This window comes from Phoxinus phoxinus (genome assembly GCF_949152265.1).
Source record: "Phoxinus phoxinus genome assembly, chromosome: 15".
NCBI lineage: Eukaryota > Metazoa > Chordata > Actinopteri > Cypriniformes > Leuciscidae > Phoxinus > Phoxinus phoxinus.
Genome location: NC_136890.1, coordinates 15,118,919 through 15,143,929, shown reverse-complemented (window position 1 = coordinate 15,143,929; position 25,011 = coordinate 15,118,919). Strand labels below are relative to the sequence as shown.

At 37.2% G+C, this 25,011-nt stretch overlaps 1 protein-coding gene across 1 annotated transcript; it reads left to right on the top strand.

The window, feature by feature from the left end:
* Positions 1-2,443: 2,443 nt before the first annotated feature.
* On the top strand, positions 2,444-24,286 carry dok2 (docking protein 2; the record flags this gene model as incomplete). The annotated part of the gene is given in 8 exon segments (XM_079637556.1): positions 2,444-2,482; positions 2,484-2,537; positions 2,539-2,598; positions 4,519-4,650; positions 5,023-5,190; positions 10,188-10,290; positions 17,701-17,876; positions 20,392-24,286. Coding segments are annotated over 8 exon segments (1,722 nt in total). The 3' UTR covers positions 21,382-24,286.
* Between the last annotated feature and the right edge of the window lie 725 nt (positions 24,287-25,011).

The following is a 25,011-nucleotide window of genomic DNA, read 5'->3' as shown; positions in this document are numbered from 1 at the left end:
TCTTTGCGATCTGATGAGGTTATCAATTTGAATGGTGAGTTCGATAAACTGATTTAAGTCTCTTCCCACATCGCGACAGGCCAATTCTGATTGCAGTTCATGATTCAATCCCCTTCTAAATAGTACTTTCAGTGTGTCATGCACCCATGACATCTGAGCAACGAGAGTACGAAAGTTGAGAGCATATTCAGCTGCAGTCCTTCTCCCCTGGGAGAGCTCCAATAAACGATCGCCTGCACTCTTGCCGTCTTTGGGGTGATCGAAAACGTCAGGAAATTGTTGCAAGAATACCTCCAAAGACGGGAAAGTTGTGCCTTCCTCTCTCCACACCGCCGTAAACCACTCCAACGCCTTACCAGTGAGTAATGAACAATCGAATGCGATCTTACTAGACTCAGTAGAATACACTGTCTGTTGTTGATCAACAAACATTGATCACTGAAGTATAAAGCCTTTACATTTTGCTGAGTCTCCGTCAAACTTCTCGGGAAATGCTAGACGAGGACTCACTTGAGATGGCATTGCTGATGTGGGTGCAGTAGCAGCGTTACTTGGTGTTGTTTACCATCTCTGGTGGAGAGGCGTGGAGATTTTGAAGTGCTTTTACCAATTCCTCTGTGAGAGATGTGAGGCGATTGAGCTGGTGTGCCGCGAGTTAACTAGCCTGGGCAGACATGGTTGCAGACAGGTGGGTTAAAGCCACTGGATCATAGTTTGGCGAAGTCTTCTGTAACGAGGCAACACTCAAAGTGGGGTCCATAAGTAAGCTTTTATTAAAATCGTGGTCAATCAGGCAATGGTCAGATACCAGCAAACACAGCAACGTGGGACAGACACAGTCGTGGTCGAAAAGCAGGCAGGAGATCAGGGCAGGCGGAGAACAATCACAGATAAGTAACAAAGCAGATCTCGGCAGGCAGCAGAGAATCATAAACAGGGAACAAACTGGGTCACAACAGGAAGGCAATACAGAAGTAAACACTCAGAAATGCAAACCGTAATACAAGCCTTCGCAAGGAAGAGTGGTGGAGAGACAGTTTTTATAGGTCCAAGAATGAGCTACAGCTGAGCAACGTAATCAGTGCCAGGTACGGGGCTGATGGGACATGTAGTCTATAAGTGAAAAGTCAATATTCGGGTGAGGGAGCCCTCTGATGCCCAGAGGAGGGAATCACAGAGTTTGTCTCTGTGAAATGAGTGTTATGTCTCCTGAAGGTTCTTGGAAAGATATTTTTGCAGTGTTTTGTCAGTAGAATAATCCAAAACAGATTGAATAATAGTACAAACCCCTCACAGTCTCGTTTTCATTCCCTTAAATCAAAGATGGCGCTGCTGTGAATAAGGCCTACAGTTCGCCGGAAAACACACACAGCATTCTATCGTTATTGTTGCAACTTTTACACAGGTAAGCATCTAATTTTCTTTACACTATTTCTGAATATCTTTTTCTTTATAAAAATCGGTTTGATTTTTGGTCAACTAAATACAAACATCCCTTGAGAAAATGGGCTTGTTAATAGGTCTGACAGCTGTGTTTCATTAATGTTGCAGGCCAAAAGGCAGAGGCCTAATGGATAGTACTGGCATTGGGTCATTACATGATGATTAAAAGCATTTAATTAAATACGTTTTGTATCAAAGGCTTTTATTGTGTAACCTACAAATGCACATAAAAATGTTTTTCACTCTTTATTTTCTTTTAAAGCAGATTTACAGAAACTCATAATAACTCACACTACAATAAACACACACAATACAATATATACACATATTAATATGTAGTTACACAGTAAGCCGTATTGTGTTCGGAAATTATTTATCACGATTAAAACTGGAGAGCACCACACAGTGGTTAGTATTGTACCCCTCTGGCTGGTAAGTTGGTGTGTGTGTGTGTGTGTGTGTGTGTGTGTGTGTGTGTGTGTGTGTGTGTGTGTGTGTGTGTGTGTGTGTGTGTGTGTGTGTGTGTGTGTGTGTGTGTGTGTGTGTGATGGAAACTTGACACATCATAGAACAGGAAGCTTTGCAGTTGACCTCAGACCCTGAAAAAATAAGACCTCAGATCTTAAAATAGCTTTTATGTGACAAATATAAATCAGTGACAGTACGTACCTGCTTGATAGATACTTCATGCATAACAATTTACTGATTAAATTCTCTCTCTCTCTCTAAAACAAAAGAGACAATAATACGTGAATCCCCAGGTCTTGTTTAATCAACCAAAAATGATTGAATTTGCAATAAACATTAAAAGTAATACACATTTAAAACGTTTTTACATTTTAAATACGTTATTGTTTCCTTTCATTCGGGTACAGCATGAAGAAACTCGTGATCTTGAGTAATCATTGTGGCTTCGACACACTGAGGCACTTGCACAGCTCTGCAAAGAAGTGTAAACTCTTTTGGGCTATACAGGAAGTAGATATGGCGGAACTTGGAGATGCTGTTTGCGTCACAAGCAAGTTCAGCAGAAGAAGTATGATACACTAGACGAGACAGTCTCGAGGAGCTGGGTCGGAGACAAGACCGAGAGAAATGGAAGAGGACATTAGAAAGAGGGGGATGCTGTATCTACAACAGCAGCGGTTTGGGAAGGTAAGACAGAACATGCTTTACTTACCAGGGGCTTCGAGTTGGGGGAATGTTAAGAGACAAAATCATGGATGTTTTTGAGATCAGTAATGGTCTGTCTGTAACTATTGTCATATAGCACAAATTGAAGGCTGTACTAAAACAGGCCTGAGTGCAGGATGTACCCATTCCATTACATAAATTACCACAAACTAATGAAACCAATGAATATTGTATGAACCCTTTAGCTGGATGCTTGTCTACTTTTAAATTATATCCAAATCAAAGAACTTTCTGTTACAAAATACTACTGGACAGTTTCCCATTCTTTATTTCCTGTATAACACCCACAATTTTGTATACGATTGTTTGTAAAATTGCAGAGCCGCTGTTCATATAGCAAACCAGTAGATGAAAGAATAAAATATACAATAATAATAGTAACAAAGCGTTGTTGATATGTGTGCAAATTTGGTTACCTACCCAAACATCAAGGCCTCATTGAAAGGAACCAGTAATGTACTCTTGATGTTACTCTTTTCTTTTTTAAAACCCTGGGGAACATATTGAATTGGTTGTCATTTTCATTAATATCCAATACTGAAGACTTGTCAAGGACTGATGGAGATTTAGAGATCAGACATTCACGTGTTCATAAAGGTACAAACGTATGTGTTCTTACAACATGCGTGTTAGTAGTGTTTAGTGTGCCAGAAATTCTATTCCAATTCCAAAGTCAATCAATTGAAAAATATAAATATGTAATCGAAACAGGACTTCTGTATTATACATTTGTGTTGAGCTTGATGGGCTTGGTCTATAAATTTCAATTAGTTGCTTTCACTTTGCCTAATTTGAACCACACGTTTGTCTGCAAACGCCATATCTTTAGAGCAATTACAATAAGAGAGAAATTCATGAATCATATTAAGCTCACTGACAGTGTCATGAACAACTTCCTGAACTGTGAACATGATCCACTTTAAAAAGTTCATATTCTCATCTAAAACCATTTTCACTTCATTTTGATTGATGCCACTGATAATATTGTTAGTTCCGCCATATGGGACTACAATAGAGAATTATGGCCTGCTGGAGTCCATTAAAGTGAGCTAATGTTAGCAATAGGATCAGGGCTGTCTCTTTAGGAAACCATAAGGAGAATGTTGCATCTGTAATTGATTAAGTGTTGTTTGAGGCCATGAATTTCTCTGAAATGGTTGGTAATGTCCGTACCACAGAGATTCTCTTAACAATTCGTCTTATTACCGGTATGTGCATTTCCTGAATGAGGAATCTCACACTTTCAATGCTATCAATGTGCACTTGTGATACAACCGTGCTTAGGCACCTGAACCAATGTTAAAGCAGTAACAAATTCTCATCTTTTTCAGTATCATATTTTACCTTTGGACTTAGTTTGACTCTTTGCTTTTAAGTTAAAACATCTTTATTGGTCTTTTCCAATAAAGACAATGCTGTCATTGTTGTGGGAAGCACTTGGGGTATTTTTATGTGCCTTTAACCACTTCCAATTTCACTCCCAAAGGTCAAAAACAAGCTAAATTGCAAAAATATTGGTTATACTTTGGAACGCCGACATTATAAAAACTATATTCAGTTTACTACGGGGAAGCATAGGATAAAGTGTGTCAGTGGGTAAGATGTGTCACCCTAGCTGTGCATTATTTTTGTCTAGAGCTTACTCATTTAAATTACTCAGCTTACTCATTTAAATGTGAGACAAGTTTTCATAAGATCATTTTTCTACAAGTCACATTTTTATGGCTCTAATATGTAAGAGGCTTTCTTCCAATGCTGGTTGATAGTAGATATCCTGTAAGGTCCATTAGTTTTATATCTTATTTCTTCATGCCTTCAGGACAATGTAAGTAAAAGTATCACAGTTTACATTACTTTCCATTCATCTTCTTTCTCTTTCAGAAATGGCGAAAGGTTTGGTCCGTGTTGTACCGCGAGAGCTCCTGCTCTATCTCTCGTCTTGAGTTCTTTGAGTGCAAAGATGGAACTGGAAGCACGCTGGAGAAAGCCAACCGCAAACAGGAAAACAAAAAGGTGAACAACAAACCGTGTAGCTTAGGTTTTCCTTGTACTGCGTACATAAATAAAATGTGGTGAATCTGAGAGTGATGCAATTTCTTGATGTTTCACGGAACACAAACAATCAAACGCTGTGAGGGGTCATGTAAATGCCTTGTGTGTGGGTGGACATGTACAAACAATATGCAGGAAGTGCCATTACATCTGTTCCAATGTCTGCTATGAAATATGACAATAAAAAATACCCCAAAATCCCATCTCCCAAAAAAGGGTTGTAAAAAAAAAAATGCTATCTTCTGAAATTAAAGCATTTCTGACTAAATAAAAAACATGTACAAGAAAAGGCTCACACATCAAACTTGTTTTTTCTTGTTGTTTTTTTTACAGGTGATAAAAATGACCGACTGCATTCGTGTTTCGGAGAGTGATTTTGAAGGCTGTCCACGGGATTGTGGACCCTTTTTGGTGGAGACAACTGAAAAGACATTTGTTTTCGCCGTTGAGACAGCTGAACTGGAGGATTGGATCCAGAAACTGTGCGAAATCGCCTTTCCGGTATTTATCACTGAATTTAAATTGTGCGATTGCCTCTTTACAGTATTTTTTCCTGTCATAGAATATTGGTGTAACGGTTCACTTAACACCTGATTGCAACAGTGTTGAGCGGTTATATTGAAGGTTCTAGGTTTTGTCCTCGCTTTTGTTCCTGGCTTTGTGACCACAGTTGTACTCAAACTCTTGTTGCATGGCAGTGTAATCATAGACATTGCATGTCTAACTTCTGCCTTCAGCCAAGGCTAAAGAGATTGTTATTGCTAAACGCTTGTCAGCTCCTTACGCTAAAATTTCTGCAGACGCAAGGATTCAAATTACAGTGGCTTGCCACTTGCCAGTTTTTTTTTTTTTTTTTTTTTTGCCACATCAGCAAATGTAAAAGCCCTTCAAAGCTGATCAGAAACTTGCTTGTGACTCACAGTGATCCTCATGCTGCTAGTTAATGCTTGTGCAAAGAAGAACAACTGTGTCCCATGCATTTTGTCAGATGTGTTTTTTCTATATTTAAAGAAGGGAAGTTGTTTTCATATCTCATTGTACCACATATTTGTGCTGTGGGTGACGGTTTTAGTTCAAATGAAGGAAGTGCAAGCCAAGTAACATTGACTTAATGGACGCTAGAGGTACATAAGCTCTCATCGGGTAGTTGCACCATGCAGAACCTTGCTCTAGCCATGAGTCAGAGTAAATGCTTCATGTCATTACATGAACTAAGAAGTAAGTTTGGAGCAAAGGGGCCTCTACTCAAAGAGTCAACCATTACGAAAGGTTCTCTATTTAAAACTTCTAATTTTATCACTCACAGTGGTACTGCACTGTGACCCACCCGATTTTCTGACCTCAGACTCTTTCGGTTGAGCTAAAATACTTTTATTAAATTCCTCTCTTTAGTTCCATATCCACTTGAACTACATTTAGTAAGGGATAATGTACATCCAGCCGGTTGTTCTCTCAAAATAAACCCCCGACAGGGTGATGAGGAGTCTTGATCAGCCTGAAGGGGGTTTATTTTAACTTGCTGGATGTACAATATCCCGCTTATTACATGGTTACTTGCCACATACTGTAAGTAAATAATTAGACACAAAATATTTATCTGAGTTTAAATATTTTATTAGCTCTTTAAATGCAAAGCTTTGCGGATAGAGCAGTTGCAGCGCGGCAAGTTCAAGCTAGACGGACATTCAAGAGATACGGTTTAGTCATACCACTTATTACACAGCATTTCACCACATAATTAATTATGTAGATAAGAGATATTGGTTTCAGATTAAACTGATTTAAAATCGTACCTTTTTTTATCTTATTATCCAACAGTGTACAAAACATTAGTCACAAAATGGCAGCAGCTGCGTTTGTATGAAACAGAGAGTGAGTCCACAATACTGGATGGCATAATTAAATAACTGTATACAAAATATTGATTTGACTGAGTTTTAATATTCTATTACTTCACCAAATGCAAAACTTCCACGAAGAAAACCCTGTTCCTAGCAGGCGTATAGCACTGCTTAATTCAGTAACCCAGAAGTGCCCGTGTTATCTGCTTTGAGCGGTTGTTATCTGGGAATAACTTTCTGCTGGATTTGACCAATTAGAATCAAGTATTCCACAGAGCCGTGTAATAAACACCTTTAATGGACACCTGAAGTAAATGTGAGAGATGCTAGAGTGGTTGCTAAAGAGGTTCTGAGTGGTTGCAATGATGTTTTGGTCCCTAGATATGATTGGGTTTCCTCCTGTAGACTATGAAATAATTTTTCAGGTATTGTTGTCCAGCAAGAATTGTGCATCATTCAGAATTGAACTGAGAATCCCTTTAAAACTCCAATTCAGTTCCTGCATTTGAATTGAGGTAGAAAACAGGATGCAGAATTGCTTACTTTATGTGGCAAGCAGGCTGAGAGCCATGGGAATGCCGCCGTCCATGAGGGGCTGCCGCTTTACTTTCGTTTTGTTGTTTGTTTATATTATGATTAAACTTTACTTTGATCGGTCGGCGGTTTCCCGTCTCTTTCTTCCCAGGGACTTGCACATTGTTACACTTTACTTCCTGAAAAAGGATGCACCCGAGTCCGAGTGCTTTCACATTCATGCAAACGCAACACAGTTCCAGTGGAACCGAACTCAGACGGCCTACAGGTAGTCTTGGGTTCGGGACCCCGGTGCGCTCCCGAGTCCACTTGACAGCTTTCACATTACCTGTTTTTTACGTGAACCATGCCCTGTTTCGAACTAAATCGCAAGTGTGAAAGCACCCTTAGAGGTTTCTTCAAATATCTAGCATGGGAAACAATAATAGTGATGCTTGCCAGACAGATCAGTCAGATATGAATTTCATTATATGGGTCAAATCACAATACTGGTCTTGGCTTGTTGTTAAAATGTACAATTAATCAGTATTAACAGACAGAACACCAGTATCTGCAAGTGAAACTTTTTCCTTTTTCTTTTTTTTTAAGAATTGTCATATTAATTCTATATATTAATTAGCACCGGTGTTCTGTCTGTGATACTGATTAAATGTCTATGTTACCAACAAGCCGAGACAATGGCTGAATCCGAAATCGCCCCCTAAACCCTCAATCCCTATCCCCTACATTAGTCCACTAATACAGTTCACTTGAAGCAGTGAATGAAAATGAGGGAGCGAAATTTGGACGGTCGTTGAGTGTATATTGGCCGTACAGTCGTTATTGCGATGCAATGTGGGTTTGAATAAGTGCCCTCAATAATGTACTCTATGGTTTCGGATTCAGCCCTGTATTATGTTTTGACCCATATTGAAATAAACTAATGGGAATGTTGAGATCATGCATGATGTCTCAGTTTCCTCCAGCTTTTAGCTTTTCAAAAAAAAAGGCTGCTGTCTTTCAGAATTTGAATCTGAAGAGGTGCTACAGAAAACCAACAGTAGAATCTGTGTTGTGCCTATTGAATGAGGAACACTGTGTGGAATAGAATCGCTTGATGTAATGCATTTGGGGAAATGAATATGGCTTTATGCTGTGAAGGTTTCTGTTGTGCAACATAATATGATCACTCTGGCACAGTTTTGAAGAGTGTTTCTTGGCTCACAATGTTGTTGCTCAACAAAGGACATTTGTCCAAACCTCATGTGGTGAAGTTAAAGTGCATTTTTAGAAAATACAAACATAAAAAAGTGTCAAGAGAATTTCCATAGCACATACCACTGATGATGGCACTTGCAGATAGAGGGTTAACAGTGTGAAAAATTTGCATATTTTGCTGAGCTATAATTGTTGTAGCTATAATGGTTCTCAACTGTTAGTTGACATAGGTGCAATGTTCCTTATAGTCAAAAGAATGTCTAAAGGGTGTCAGAACATCAAATGTCAGAACATCAATGTGTTTATTCAGGACCAAGAGGTATTGAGGTATTCCTACGATTGCCTGTGATCACCATATCAGAGCTGATCAGTATTATTTTAATATAGCTAATGTGCTATAAAAAAAATATTGATACTGTGAAGTTGTTTTTATAAGCATATTTTCACTTTTGTATGTATATTAATTTTAGTTTAATATTTGTGCAATTATTTTATAGCCACATACCAGGCTGTCACTATGAGTGTTTTAATGAGAAGAATGGCATTTGCAGGTAATCTTGTAGTTAGCAAGGTTTGTGGCATTGTGTCTTAATATTTATATTTAGGACATGATTTAATATATATATATATATATATATATATATATATATATATATATATATATATATATATATATATATATATATATATATATATAATACAAAAGAGATGGGATAACAGTTTATTTTGATGTTCTGACATTCATCAAAATAACATTGACATTGATGTGACATCAATGACATTTGATGTTCTGACACCCTTTAGACATTCTGTTGAGTATAAGGAACATTGCACCTATGTCAACTAACTCTCATTAGAGTATAAGTAGACTGTTAGGATTAGTAGAATAAGTTGACGTACTATACTTGCAAAGTTACTTATAGTCAGTAGAATTTCTAAAGGGAGAGCATCAAAATAAAGTGTTACCAATATTAAATATGGAACAAATGACCTTGAGCTCAGCTGTTCGCTCTTTCAGAAGAGTCGGGACTCTTAGAATAAAAGTGTATAAACTATGAAATGCATATATTATTTTGATATTCTAATTAGACTTAATAATTTTTTTTTTGGTTTTAGCTTTATTTCAGTTAGCATTTTTAATACTTGAACAAACATTTTAAAAACTTTATGTTGATTAATTATTTATATTTTACTTTATTTTATTTTATTAAAGGCACAATAAGTACGGCGAATAGTTCCGGCGACTAATCTGGTGAACCCACTGGCCTGCATAGGGAGTGGGAGGGTGGGTAGAACCCCTGGCGGGACAAACACAACACCTGTCTTTAAGTGCACCTAGAGTCTTGCGTCCATCTACCAAGCTGGCACCCTTCTGCCTTGCAGTCACGTCCCTGTAAAGACAAAGGCTAAGGGAGTCGACCCTAACAGAAAATCCAGGTGTGTCGTCAGCCTGTCAGGGCAGTTGGATGGGGCATTGCCTTTACCTAAACTTCCGGTCAGACACTGCGACTGCTAAGATGCTCTCTCTCGTCTTGGATTCTCCTTTCCAGGTGTGCGAACTTAGCAGAAGAGAGGGGCTAACTGACAACTATAGCAAAACCCAGTGAATCCTTAACAGATATTGCTAGCACTCCTTAAAAACTATGAAATCTCAAAAGAAAATCATACTGGCAGGATGTCGCCCAGGTTGAAAAGGTCCACCCTAAATCCATCAACATGAAATTCATAACATGGAATATTAGAACCATGCTTGACAGAGAAGAAGCTAACAGACCCGAGAGACGTTCAGTTATAATCTCTCGTGAACTACTGAAATGTAACATAGACATTGACACAGATGAGTCCAATCAAACTATAAATCACTGCTATAGACTTATTTTTTTGTGATGCCTGTTATAATCTGCCGTATATTTGGGTTCATTGTAGATGAGCTGGACAGAGAGAGGAGCAGTGAGAGGAAACAGTTTACATGGTGAATTGGATGATGTAACAATGGCGGACAACACCCTCTACTGCAGCAGAGAAACTGGTAAGAGAGTGTACAGTATGTACAAAAACACAATCGTTGTTTTGGGATGATTTTGTTTACTAATTTTATGAACGCACACACTACTAAAGTCACCAAAGGAGCTGCATGTGGCACTGCTCTGATGGATGAGCTGGTAAAGTACCTTAAAAAGGTCACACAGCCAGCTCATCTGCTAGTTTCTGTGAAAAAGACATGCAGAAAGTCAATCGCAGGAACAGAGGTCATTTCTAACCGATTAGGTGTACTATTTCTACTCATCTGACATGCTTATGAGATTGGCTTGTTCTCTTATCTGACACGTCTAGTTTATTTCGTGCTGTGAACATCGTGAACCAAAAGCGAACTTCTTCATTCCTCTATTACGTAGTGGAAAGTTGTGGCTAATCTTTGTTCACTTGTGGTGGAAAGAAAGACAAGTGACCGCCTTGTTTTGCAGATTGACCACCTATCTTTGTAAATGTGCAATATCCTGCTGTTCTCAAAGATGGTTCAGTACCCTTGACTTCCTTTACATCTTTTTTTATTTGTATTTCTTCATTAATGATGGGTAAGTGTTTTTTTTTAATGGTTAGTTTAGTCTTCTGTGTCATTTAGAACATTATTTAGGCTCTTTTGCAGTTACACAAAACATCAGCACTTTTTCTCATTGTGTGTGTCTCATTGTGACTGTGCATATTTTCTCATTATTATGTCAAAGCTGTGTCTGATTCAGAATCAGCTGATGTCCTCAATCCTTATTTTAAAATGTTGCAAAATTTGAGGATGTAACCAACTAACCATACACAGTAAACATAGTGAGTCTGCATTGGAATTCACGGATTCAAAATTTAATTTAAACAAATGCATGTTTATATAAACTACGGTTCAAGAGTTTGGGGTTATTAAGAGTTTTTTTTTAAATGTTTTTGAAATAAGTCTTTATATGTACTAAAGGCGTATGTACTATTTGATCCAAATTTGATCCCTATTTGAATATATTTTAAAATGTGACTTATTCCTGTGATGGCAAAGCTTATTTTTTTTTAGCATTAATACTCCAATCTTACGAGTCACATGATCCTTCAGAAATCATTTTAATATTCTGATTTGCTGCTCAAGAAACATTTCTTATTATTACCAATGTTGAAAACGGTAGCTGCCTAATTTTTTGGTATCGCTTTAGATTACAGCCCGGAAAGCACTGCATAATTAAGATGAATTTATAGCGTAACTTTTGGTAGTGTACCCCTCAGGGATTAATATGTAACATTTTGGCATTAAAGGGGTAACAACCAGGAAAATTAACACATTTTTTATACTTTTGAACTTATATACTTATACTTTTATATTATTTATATTTTTGAACCAAGGGGTACTTATTCTACAATTATGATAGGGCCTACAACAATCTTATATTTGGGAGGAATTAAGTGAGACCATACACTGCGTACCATTAAAAAAAAGTGTACCAATACATACTGTATAAGCTTTTTAAAATTTACAGGGAACATATCTGTACATTTATACAGTTATGTATTTATTTATTGATAGCAAAAGTGCAGATGTTTTAGTTTGTTTCAAGGCAAGTACACAAAAAAATGTTTTAATGCTGGGGAAATAAACTCTTGCTCCATGTAGTTACAGGGTAAGTGTCACGAGATGGAACAAGAAGGTAACAAGCACCACATTAATTATGTCACAGTTCCCTTGTAACATAACAAGAGGGTATCAAGCACCAGTTTATTTACAGCCCGCATATGTTACACTTACCCTGTAACTACATGGAACAAGAGTATATCTCCACAGTATTTAAGCAAAAGTTGCAATAGTTTTAGTTTTAAGTACACTTTTGTTAAAAGCAATTACTGTATAAATGCACAGATATGTACCCAGTTATTTTTTTAAAAAGCCTATATGTATCGGTGCACTATTAGTACAAAAATACTTACAGTATAAATAATTTGTTGATTCTCTTGGTTGTTACCCCTTTATTCCCAAAACCTTACATATTGTTACCTTATACTAACATGTAAGTACTTTATATGTACACTATAATTACAGAAAGTTACACTGTAAAAACGTTTTGATTGGACAGTACTTTGCGGGCTGTAATCTAAAATGTTACCATTTTCAAAAAATGTATTATTATAAAATGCCCCAGCTTAAGTAGCCTGAACTTGAACTCCATTAAACTCTGCATTTTCTTCTGTCGTGCTACTTGTTTCTTCTTCCATCTGTTCAATTCAATTGAGCAAATTGAAAAAGAGGCCAACAGGCAAATGCATAAAAACAAAATAACCATCCCCAAAGACAGAAAAGACAGATAAAAGTCCTCAGTGGACATGTTTCATATTGTGGCTCTCAGCAAGATGACATTCAAAAGAGGAAGTGGAAGTGCAAAAACCAGTCGAATTTCATCGGCATTTAAATACAACCCTGACTGTTTAAGCATGAGTGATTATGTTTCTATATGTGGCCGCATTCAGAAATGGCACTTAAATTATCTCATTACACTAATTGACTTTTTTTTTAGCCCGCAAAAAGTCATCCCATAGCCTCTGCCTGTCTGAGCTTTAGCGTTTTGATGCATTTTCCTCTTTAGGAATATATCGGGCTTGGAGGAGTTTCAGATTCAGATTGGATATCAAATCCATCTGTTCCATTTGAAATATCAGAAGGCCTTGTTCTGTCAAGTGACAGCAGGGCAAAGGGGTGATCAGAAGGGAACTGTAAAACTACAGTACACACACACACATGTTTATGTCAGGATTCACCATTTTTACAACAAACGCAATTGATCTATTAATGAATCAATTAAAATAAATAATGAGTGAGACTAAAAGAACTGTAAACCACATCAAATAGTTGCAGATCTCATATTATCTGAATGAAACCACGGGCCAGATTTGAAAACAGTAATTGGAGCTCAGAAAAGAACGTGGTTTACTATCAACTTGACCACGCCAATTTATTTCTGATCTCAGATTCAATACATTGCCGCATTCATTTACACTATTAGTTTATACTAGATGTTTATAGGGAATTAATCCACAGTGAATGTATTTAGCAATTCATATATGACTTGAACTCTTAATCAGATTTATTAGTTGCAGATGCAGCAATCATTAATGAAGGGTTAAGTTCTTCATGAGTAGTAACTCAAGATTATCTGTGCATTAGTTAAGCGTGAATTAATGAGAAGTCTGTTGTGCTCATCAAAGCTGCATTTATTTGATCAAAAATACAGTAAAAAAAACAGTAATATTGTGAAATATTATCATTTAAAATAACTGTTTCTATTTTTGTATTTTGAAATTTATTCATGTAATCACAAAGCTAAATTTAGCATCATACTGGAGTCTTCAGTGTCACACGATCCTTCGGATATCATTCTAATATCCGGATTTACTGCTCAAGAAACATTTCTTATTATTACCAATGTTGAAAACAGTTGTGCTGCTTAATATTTTTTTTGTTGTTGTGGAAAACGTGATACTTTTACTTTTTTTTCCGCAGTTAAAAAAATAATATTATAAATGTTAAATAGGAGTTAAATAAAAGTTTAATTCATCTATTAAAAAAATAATAATAATCTCACCAACCCCAAACCAAGACTATCATATGTATCCCCTGATAAACTTTTGAGTTGTTTGCAAGCGAACGCAAAGTTTCTTGGGGGAATGCAATAGTTTTTGCGGGGCAATGCAAAAGTTTTGCAAGTGAACCCTATAAGGGCTCCATAAAAAAATAGTGCTTGAGTCGCAAAATATTCTATTTAGAATAGGAAGTGGTTCCTGTGGCTGGTTGAAACCTTATGCTTGAGTAGTATCCACTGGCTAGTGTACTTCTACTAGCCAAGGATGCCACTGGAAATCCTACATCTCGGCTGATAAAGTTCTCTGTTTATGCCGCTTTACATTGAAAGTGCTCTCATACATTTAGACCCCACTCTAAAAACTTACATGAAATGTGTGTTGTTGAATAGAATGTACATTTATGATTTTACTTCCTGAAGATAACTCACACCTGGAGGGAGAATGAGATAAAGTGTATGAGAATGTTAAGCAAATGAGGTCATGTGGAAAGTGAGGTGGAAATGGGGGGGGAGGGGGTTGGGGCTTCAACCACAAAACAGTTGCCGTAAATTTGGTGCAATGCCAAGTGTAGAGCAATAGAAAGAGAGAATCTTGCATATGAATCTTACCACTTGTTGCTCATGACAACAGGATGTAAATGTGGAAATGCGTCTCTTGTTACATTTTTACACTAGTCTGTGTATACTGTGGCTTTTCTTTGTTCTTTTGCAGGAAGTGTCCTTTTTTTCATTTGTTGAGAGGTGTGGAATGTTCACTTCTGTTCTGACAGCTGCAAACAGAAGCTAGCATTCTTTGCAAAGGCACACTTCCTCTCTATGAAGTTTGACTGTGGCTGGAGTAGCCACAATTTTCAAACGGAAAAAGATATCTCCAAACCACATCACACTCGTTGTCTTTCTCTCCTTCTTCCCCTTTCTAGTATCTTTATCGACAAGAGTTATGCAGTTTTAGTCCTTTGTAACTATGGCATAAAGTAATACTCGTAGCTATCTCAGGCGACCGGAGGTCAAATCCCATCTGGAGCTCCCTCCTGCTGTTACCTCTCTCGTCTATATTGTCCTATCCAATAAAAGCCAAAAAATGTAGTACTTTAAAGTTACTTAAAAGCAGGGCACAAAAAAATATTGCCATGTTATGGTGAATTGTGACAAATGTCCTGGGACACACAGTTATACGAATACATTCACTGACAAAACACTACAACATGCAATTGGGTGGTTGTTAAAGTGATATTTTCTTATAATAAGTTCACTGTCTGTTCACTAATAATTGCGTGGATTATATGTGTACGCACAGAACTTCACATGAACATTTTCGCCAAGCGAAATTGGCGTGATTTGCTCTCCTGATAGCACTCACAGCATGATCCTTGAGCAATGCCAAATGCGCCATGCTCAAAACAAGTCAAAACAGTCATTTAATGTTAGTGAGGCATATATATTCAAATTTTTTCATAAAACAAGAAGAAATGTTAGTACAAAAGTTATTTTAGTTGTATTTCCGATACAAAAAAATGGTAGTATTAGCAAAATGCTAATAATTAAAAAGCTATAAAAATGCTTTGAAACAATGTTCTGAATAGCAAGTGTCACAAACTGCTCAGAGACACAATGTTGAGGATCCAAACGCAGCTTTATTAGGGCAATCCAAAATTATAATCCATAAAACAGGTAAAGGGTCAAACACACAGGCAAATCAGGGAAATACAGGGAGACAAGCACAAGATCAAAACCAAGACACAGGATAACATTCAGAGTTGCAGTGCAAAACTAAACAGGACTTTGCAATGAGAGACTGGATAAACAAGGCTTGTATAGGCAGAGTTAAGGGCAATGGGAACCAGGGGGCAATAATCATAACAATGAGTCCGGGAAAAGGTTTATGGGAAATGTAGTTCATGATGGAGTGGTAAAGGACTAGGGAGAAGTGCTCTCTGGTGGAAATCAAGGGCACTTCAGCTGGTGAATGAAACAGAGAAGAATGAAACCCAAATATTGTTTATTTTATTTAGTTATTTTAATTTTAATTAAAGCGATAATTAAATAGAAATGTTTTAAAGGATTAGTTCACTTCAGAATTAAAATGTCCTAATAATTTACTTACCTCCACGTCATCTAAGATATTCATGTCTTTCTTTCTTCAACGAAAAGAAATTCCAGTATTTTTCTCCAGGTTAGTCAATATTAGTTAAAGCATGGACTATAACTAACAATGAGCAATGCATGTGTTACAGTATTTATAAGCTTTGTTAAAGGATAATTCCGGTATTTAACACCTTGAGTCTATATTGTAGTTTGTTTTGGATGAACAAGAGTGGTGGACAACGTTTTTTTGACAATGGTTCCTCTCTCGAGTTTTTGACTATAAAAGAATTGGCCATGGACCCATTTAACATTGGAGTCAATGGGCATGTCCGAAAATGTCATTAAAACAGCCAATAATGTTCGTTTACAAAACTGTTAAACTCACCGAGTGGTTAGTGGTGTTCGTTGATGATTATAAACAATATATCGTCACAATATATGATTCCAATCTGTTTATTTTGCTATAGTGGAACTCTTTTTTCAACAATGGGATTTTACAAAATGACGAATAAAACACGACAGAAACTGTATTTCGCAACACTTTTTGTTTCTGGAACATCAACTAACACCACTAATCACTCGGTGAGTTGCACAGTTTTGAAAAATAATGTTAAAGGTTGTTTTAATGACATTTTCGGACATGCCCATTGACTCCAATGTTATGGGTCCATGGCCAATTCTTTTATAGTCAAAAACTCGAGAGAGGAACCATTGTCAAAAAAATGTTGTCCATCACTCTTGTTCATCCAAAACAAACTACAATATAGACTCAAGGTGTTAAATACCGGAATTATCCTTTAACATTAGTTAATAAAAATACAATTGTCCATTGTTAGCTCATGTTAGCTCAGGTCCAATAAATAATATGAACAGATACAACTTTTGAGAGTAATATAGTATTATTAAATGTTTAAATTAAAACATTAAGTCATTTTAATTGTTAACTATGTTAACTAATGTTAACAAGTGAAACCTTAATGTAAAGTGTTACCAAAACCATTAAAGCAGACTTTGAGAAACATCTGCATTTGCAATAAATGTATACAGAGCCTATTAATTAATAGTCCACACTTTTGGTCGGACTATTTTTGGAATGAATAGCATAAGCAGAAAATCTCCTTTTGACACTTCACCTCAGGAAATTAATGAAGTTTCATCACCTATGTCGGCTCCCGTGTAGAAAAACATCTGCATGGCGAGCCCTCTAATAGACAATCCCTCTGGAGAAGCAGCAGAATCCTGCACGCCACAGAGTTCACCTAGTTCAGCAGTAACCAATGGGGTGTTGACCTTTCTCAGCAGAGAACATCTAATAAGGTGCTTGTTTCTCAGCAGCCATGTGCTAAATCTGTACACTTGTGCGGAAAAAAACAATTATATTGGGTATATTGTTTCATCAAAAGAAATCAGCTTTGGATTATTGTACATATGTGAGAATGTAACCTCTGATACATACCATCTGCTTGCAAAAAGGTAAAAAACCCATTTCCCTACATGCTATGTTAGTAGGTGCAGCGTTACTTATAGTCAACAGAATGTGTTAAAGGGACCATCAAAATAAAATGAAATCCAATCTTTTATTTGGAAGATATATGGCAACGAGACTCATAAGCCTTCTGGGGGCCACATGTGTGCTGAATCCACTGTTTTTCATCTGAGAGTATCTTTGAGTGTAAAGCGGCTGATACTGTTTATATTGTGTTCTTTTGGCACATTGTTAATATAAATATTCTTCTCCCTGTTGTCTTCAGCGATGAAAGATTTTAAGGTGACAGTGAGGCGCACGGAGGCTTCTGAGAGATGCTGCCTGAAAGGAGTAGTGCTGCTACGGACTGATTCGGATAGCCTTCTTCTGAAAGAACCTAAGACAGGAGAGGTTCTCTACGCCTGGCCCTACCGTTTCCTCCGCAGGTTCGGACGAGACAAGGTATGGCTTTCACAGTGACCTGCGGTCAGTCATTTAATGATAGTGAGGCAAGCAGTGTGTGTTATCTCTGTGTGAGTCCAGTAAAATGCTAGGTTGTTTCAACCCAATTTTGGGTCAAATATGGACAAACCCAACCGTTGGGTTACATTTTTTAAATAAAAATTTTAAGCCAACGTTTGGGTTTGTCCATATTTGACCCAAAATTGGGTTGAAACAACCCAGCATTTTTTAGAGTGAAGACACTCTCCTTTAAACAAGATGTTAAAGTGATGTCCACACACATGTGAAAAATTAAATCCTAGGGTGTTTCTTAAAAATAATTTTCTCCCAAAAGTGAATACATTTGGAAAAAAGAAAGCCATGCTAAAAGAAAAAAGAAAAGCCTGAGCTAATTTGCTGGTCTCTGTTGCCTGGTTTAAAGGAACACTTCACCTCTGGAAAGATGAATGTGTATTTAAAATGGGTCATTTATGTAGAAGAAATGTGAAATTATTTTTGAATTTGGAGCCTTCTGAGAAAAGCCAGAAAATGTATTTTTGGCTTATGGGGATGAAAGACAACAACTCCCAGAATGCACTTGCTTCGCTGCCCTAGGAGGCCACGCCTACCGGTAAGAGATCGCAGTAAACAACAAGGCTATGCTACTAGTGAGTCTCCGTGAGTCTGCCCAGTATTTTGATGTCGCCCAAAATGTCCAGGATTCGGCTTTTGCGTTCTACAGTCGCCATTCCTCATGTTTACTGTGACGAGCAGGAACGAGACTGACGGCCGCGGAGAACGATGCGAGCCCGGTGGCGTGATTACTGATGAGTGGCGCCGGCGCCTGTGAGACGCACCGGTCTCGTATCGGGAATTTTCCTAGCAATGTTAAAACGCACATCAAACGATCACTTGTTTAGCGTTCATGTAAACACTACATTCAGATTCACCAATCGGAATGAATTCAGTTAGATTGAAACAAAAGGTGTGCATGTAAACTATGAATGCGACTGCAGAAAGCAAAAGCCGAATCCCGGACAGTTTGGACCATCTCGACGGCCGGACATGTCCGGGAAAAAGAGGATGGTCACCGCTACTACTCAGCTTTCTCCACAGAATAAGAAACTGTTAGCTTAGCTTCCAAATAAAGAATGGCTGACACTACATTCTGTGAGTGAGATCCCTCTATGGGCGGGTTGAAAACATGCGGAACAGCGCCTTCTACTGGATAAATGATGAGCTAGTGTTTGTAGTCTTACCCTTATTCAAAGAAATTTGACTTCCTGCTTTTTATGACGCAAAATGACGATTTTTGCGTCATAAAAAGCAGGAAGTGGAACACTTAAATCCTTATTTCTCCCATCTCAGGGGAAAATAAGGGAATAAACCATGACCATTCGAAAATGTGACTGGGTTTCTAAAGATACAAAGTCTAATGCAAATGGGTGAAGTGTTCCTTTAAGAGGGTTTTAGGCACTGTTCATTTGGTCAGCTTGGGAGACCATGTTAAGCCATCTAAGTCTAGCATACCACAATAGGAGAGTTTAAGCTGCATTTTTTATTTGTATTTTTATAAAATACGCTATAAACCATCACTGGCAATTATAGCTTTATCAGTCATTAAAGCTGTAAAAGTACAAAGTTTTATTTTATTTTTTATTAATGCTTTTATTCAGCAAGGATGCATTGAATTAATCCAACGTGACAGTAAATACATTTATAATGTTACAAAATATTTAAATTTCTAATAAATGCTTTCATTTTATCAAATAATTTTGTTTTTTTAACATTGATAATAATAATAAATGTTTCTTGAGCAGCAAATCAGCATATTAGAAAGATTTCTTAAGGATAAATAATGGTAACACTTTATTTTGATAGTCCAATTTAGACATTCTACTAGCTATAAGTAACTTTGCATCTACATAACTGTCATTAGAGAATTAGTAGACTGTCTGCTTAATATTTTCTAACACTTTATTTTGATGCTCCCCAACAGACATTCTACTGACTACAAGTAACTTGGCAACTACAAGTCAACTTATTCTCCTAACCCGAACTCTAACCATTAACCACAACAGTCTACTGACAGTCTACTACACTATACTAATACTCTAATGACAGTTAGTTGACATGTAGTTGCAAAGTTATTTATAGTTAGTAGAATGTCGAAAGTGGACTATCGAAATAAAGTGTAACCCAAATATTTCTAAATCTTTTACAGTTTTTATGGTATTTTTGATCAAATAAATGTAACTTAATGATCATAAGAGACCTTTCAAAAATATGTGAAAAAAACATGCATTGCTTTTGTGAATTAAATTCTAAAAAACATAAGTAATTTCAACTTAAATGACATCAAACTGACTTAGAAAATTCGTTGAATATCGAATAACTTAAAAAAAAATAAAGTTATTAACTAAGTTGAAGTAATGAAAAACACATGTTGTCATGATGTATTAACCATGTCATTTTTTAAAAGTGTATTTACTACTAATTTGACTTCTAATTACACCCATACTTTCTCAATAAACAGGCAACATTCTCCTTTGAGGCTGGCCGAAGATGCGACTCTGGGGAAGGCAACTTTGAGTTCGACACAAAACAAGGCAACACCATCTTCCAATCTGTTGAGGCCGCCATCAATCTACACAGAGTCCATTTACCTGTGAAGCAGATAGCAAGTGTGGAGCGAGATCCCATGCCCTCTTCACCTCGAATGAGAGCTGAAGAGTCGTCTATCTACAGTATGGTGACTGAGGGAGCAATTAGAGACGGTCTCAAACAACCCCAGAACCCTCAGCTTACCAGACTTGAAGCCCCTACAGAGAAGCTTCTGACAGGAGTCAAGAGTCTGAACCTGGACACCAGGCCTCCGCCACGTAAGAACCAAGTCAAGAACTTCCGCAGCTGTCCCTTGGCCAAAACAGAGGATGAGATGTATTCCCGGGCCATGGCGCCGGATCCAGATCGGGGAAGTCCAGGGGAGAAGAGAGAACCAAAAGACAGACGTTCCACATGCTCCAACCCCGAGGACTCGGACTACTCGCTGCCCTTTGACACCATTGCCAAGAATGTTATGGTAGACATTTTGTCCGCATCAAACCCTCCACACACTTTAGTAGAACCCAGTTGTGAAAATGGCAAGAAAGGCAACATAGAGAACACAGAACCGCTTTATGACATTATAGATGAAACTGCTATCAGAACCCGTTTCACGAAGAAAAAAACAAAATCGTACAAAATAGACCATATCTATGATGAACCGGAAGGTTGCGGTGTGGCCCCAAGTGGGCCTCCATCTCTCTATGATGAACCAGAGGAAGTCAAAGGTCACGCTTGGAAGATGTTGGGCACAGTAATGGATCCGAGTGGTCACGAGTACCCGTACAACGCTTCTGCCGATGACTACGCTGTTCCTAAACCTCCCAGAAGAGCCTTGCTGTCAAAGCAAAAGGACAGTGAGGAAGAAGATAATTCACCATATGATAACATCATGGTGAAAGTAACGCAAAAAAATAACTAAGAACTGCTTCAGAATCTTATATATGAGAACCACAATGATTGGTGATGCTCAGTTATGTGGCATCACCACTACAGAGGACAATGAAGTGTGCGAATGATGAATGAATGAATGAAATATTTAATCAATTAATATGCTGATTGGATCATAGTTATCAGAGTGCTTTACTGTTCTCCAAAAAGCTTTGATCCATGAAAGTTTGTTTTCACGGGAGAAAAATAAAATAAGTAATTGTGACAATTCAAACCTTTTTTTTTTGGGGGGAATTGCAAGTTTATATCTCACAATTTTGACTTTATAACTCGCAATTGTGAGTTTAGATCTAAGATTACAGTAGATGACTATTTATCGATTTTCGAGTTTATAACGCACAATTCTGACTTTTTTCCTGAATTGTGTGACATAAACTCAGAATTGCGGTAAAAAAGTAAACCGTGAGATGACTTTTTCTCTGAATTTTATTTCTCGCAAATCATGCTTTATAAGTTTATATTTTGCATGATATAAACTCACAATTTTGACTAACTTTATCGAATTCCGAGTTTATAACACAATTCTGACTTTTTTCTTAGAATTGTGAGAAATTAACTCACAATTCAGTGAAAAAGTCAGAAACATGTGATATAAACTCGCAATTGCTGGTTATAAAGTCAGAATTGCGAGATATAAGTGAGCAATTGTCAGAATTGTGAATTGATATCTCACAATCCATACTTTATATCTCGCAAGTTTATATATTTTTCAACTCTGAGAAAAAAATCTGAATTGTGAGACAAAAAGTAAAAAAAAAATTAATCTTGTACGCTAATCACTCACTAACCAGCTTAACAAATAACTGCGCTAAAATGAAGCTGTCTCAGGAATGTTTAAACTGTCATTCTTTTAATCACAGACACACTCCTTTTTATGTAAATTAGGCTTATTATAGCACATTATTCACAAATGGCATTTGTCAGTGCGATTAACTTTGCACTGTATTAATCATGTGTACATGAAGTGTGAAATAACCAGACATCCATTCGGATGAGCCCACTTTTGGATTTATAAAGAACAGCCACAATCCAGATTAACCAGAAGCAAAATTAGTTAAAATAGGGTTGCGCAATGAATATTCCTTTTTTGAGGGAAAACACACCTCTTCTATGTAAATTAGGTTCATTAGACTGCATCTTATTCACAACACACATCGCTATTTGCCTGGAGCGATTGACGTTGCATTATGTTGATCAGGACAGTTATTTGTAAATTTTGTATTTATTCAGATGGGCACACTTTTGGATTTTTAAAGAGCACCCATAATGTAGTTTAACTAGACGCTAAATGCACTAAAGTAGCGATGAATATTCTTATTTAAGCACAAGCACTCCTTTTTTATGTAAATTAGGCTCATTATAAACTCTTATTCACAACATGCATCGCTAATTGTCAGTTGTGAAATCGTTGTGTTACATGTGAACATTTTATTTGTCAAATTGTATTCATTAGGAGTAGCTCACATTTGGCTCTTTAAAGAGCAACTGCAATCCAGTTCAACCAGTTGCTAAAGTAGTGATGCAAAGTGAATATACATTTTTGAAAACAATTTTTTTTTTACTATATATATATATACTGTACAGGTGGGCCTATTCAGATGAGCACCCGCAATCCAGTTTAAGAATATTACTTTTACATGCAAACATGTCTCCTCCTCCTTATTATGTAAATTAGGCTCATAGATAATAAATAATTCACACAAATTTTACATTTAAAAGAGCCAACTCAGGTGTCTGAATCCGTATAAAAAAGTATAGCAGATTGTGACCAAGCACTTAAACCAACCAGCAAGATGGGGATTTATGCTAAGCATTTGCATTCAGCACAAATTCTGTGGGCGTGTTTGCACTATTAACTAATTTGCATAACCACAACTGCACAAGGGCGCAGTGCATTCCTCGTGAATTTATCACTAAGTGTCCAAGTAGCGACCATATCTACTGTGACCTTCACTATCTACAAAGGAGTAGTTGATTTTATCCGGTTGTAAATCTAAGAGTAATTTAGCTTCGATTGAACACGCGGCTCTAATAGCCCTGCTTCTCTTTCCTTGTTTTGTTCTCATTTCAACGGGACTGTGATTGGAGCTCACACAGGTAATTAAAGTTCTGCAGATCTCTCCCAAAATGACGCCCATTACTTAATCCTCTGCTCGCTAATGATGGACAAGGGAGTTCCGCCGAGTGTCATGGTTTTATTCAGGCCAGACTCTGACTTTCCCTCTCACAGGCTTCCTATTTTGAGGAGCGCATGAATAATAATAACTTGACTTGCAGAGGGAAACTGGGGCACTGTTAGGATGCTGCTGGGCTCCCTGCTTGTCACGGTTCATGAGTCCCACTCTGTCTGGAGACTTTTAAAAGTCGGAAAACACTTTACAGCTTTTTTCAATTCAGTTTCTGTTCCTTGTTTCAGAGCACTCCAGAAATATGAACTGTGTCACACATGATGTGAATTGTTCTTATGTATTTTACTGTACATTTTAAATGCACACATTTAAGCATATCGTTGTGATTAGTTCAGATGTCAATTTAAAGCTATTAAAGACTAATTTTTTTGGACAAGCTTTTAACTAACAATATGATTTGTTTGTTATTGAATTTGTACGGAATTTGATGGTAGTACTTGTGGAGTTATACTAGGTTTGTACTTGTACAGCTGTTATTTTATTTTATTGTTTATTTTTATTACTGTGCAGCACTTTGTGACCCTTCCTCTGTGAAAGGTGCTATACAAATAAACTTTACTTGCTTACTTACTTACCATTTTCCGCTATCAGACTGCAGAGGACAGTAGACTAGGTAGGATGTGGCGGGAGTCTGCTACTGGAGCAACTGAATAATAAAGCATTGCATACAGTACACACTGATGCACTTATTCCAGATTTGGGAGTCTGGTGTGAGATGAGCTCTTTGCTGAAATGCTGAAAAAGATGAAAGCTTTGCTGAGCATTGACTCTACAGTACAGTATATGGCCTAGTTCCTTGTTGTGTAAGATAGTTTGTTGAACACCAGGGGGCACTGTTTCTCCTCAATAGGGAATCTCTACAAAACCACTGCGTTGTTGGAGTCATGGTGAGAGAGTCAAAAGCTTCAGGGGTGTTGATCTATATATATATATATATTAAAAAACACTTATTGTTGCACAGAAATCGACTTGATGTATTCAATGGTACGTCTCAAATTATTAATGGGGGAAAAATCAACTCAAATGTAACCGAAATGTGCTCAGTGTTCCCTTACTCACTAAATAAGAGCACAGCATGCTTATTTTAGGTGGAGATCATGAGCCTCATGCCAAGTTATGTTTCACACCAATTCCTTTGAAACAGACTTGACACTAAGTCAGCGTGAGTCTAATGTTGAAGCTCTGAAAACAGATATTTCAAATATTGGTTGTTTCATATGTAACCTGCAAAAGACCGTCCCCATCTGACACTGACTACAATGAAAATGTCTGATGACCATGCAATGAGGTCTAACTGGAATGCTAATATATATATATATATATTATAACCCAAGCCATGGAGAAAATCAAACATAATCAAGTTTCAAAAATATATATTATGTTAAGATGACATTGTGACCTGTGACCAGTAT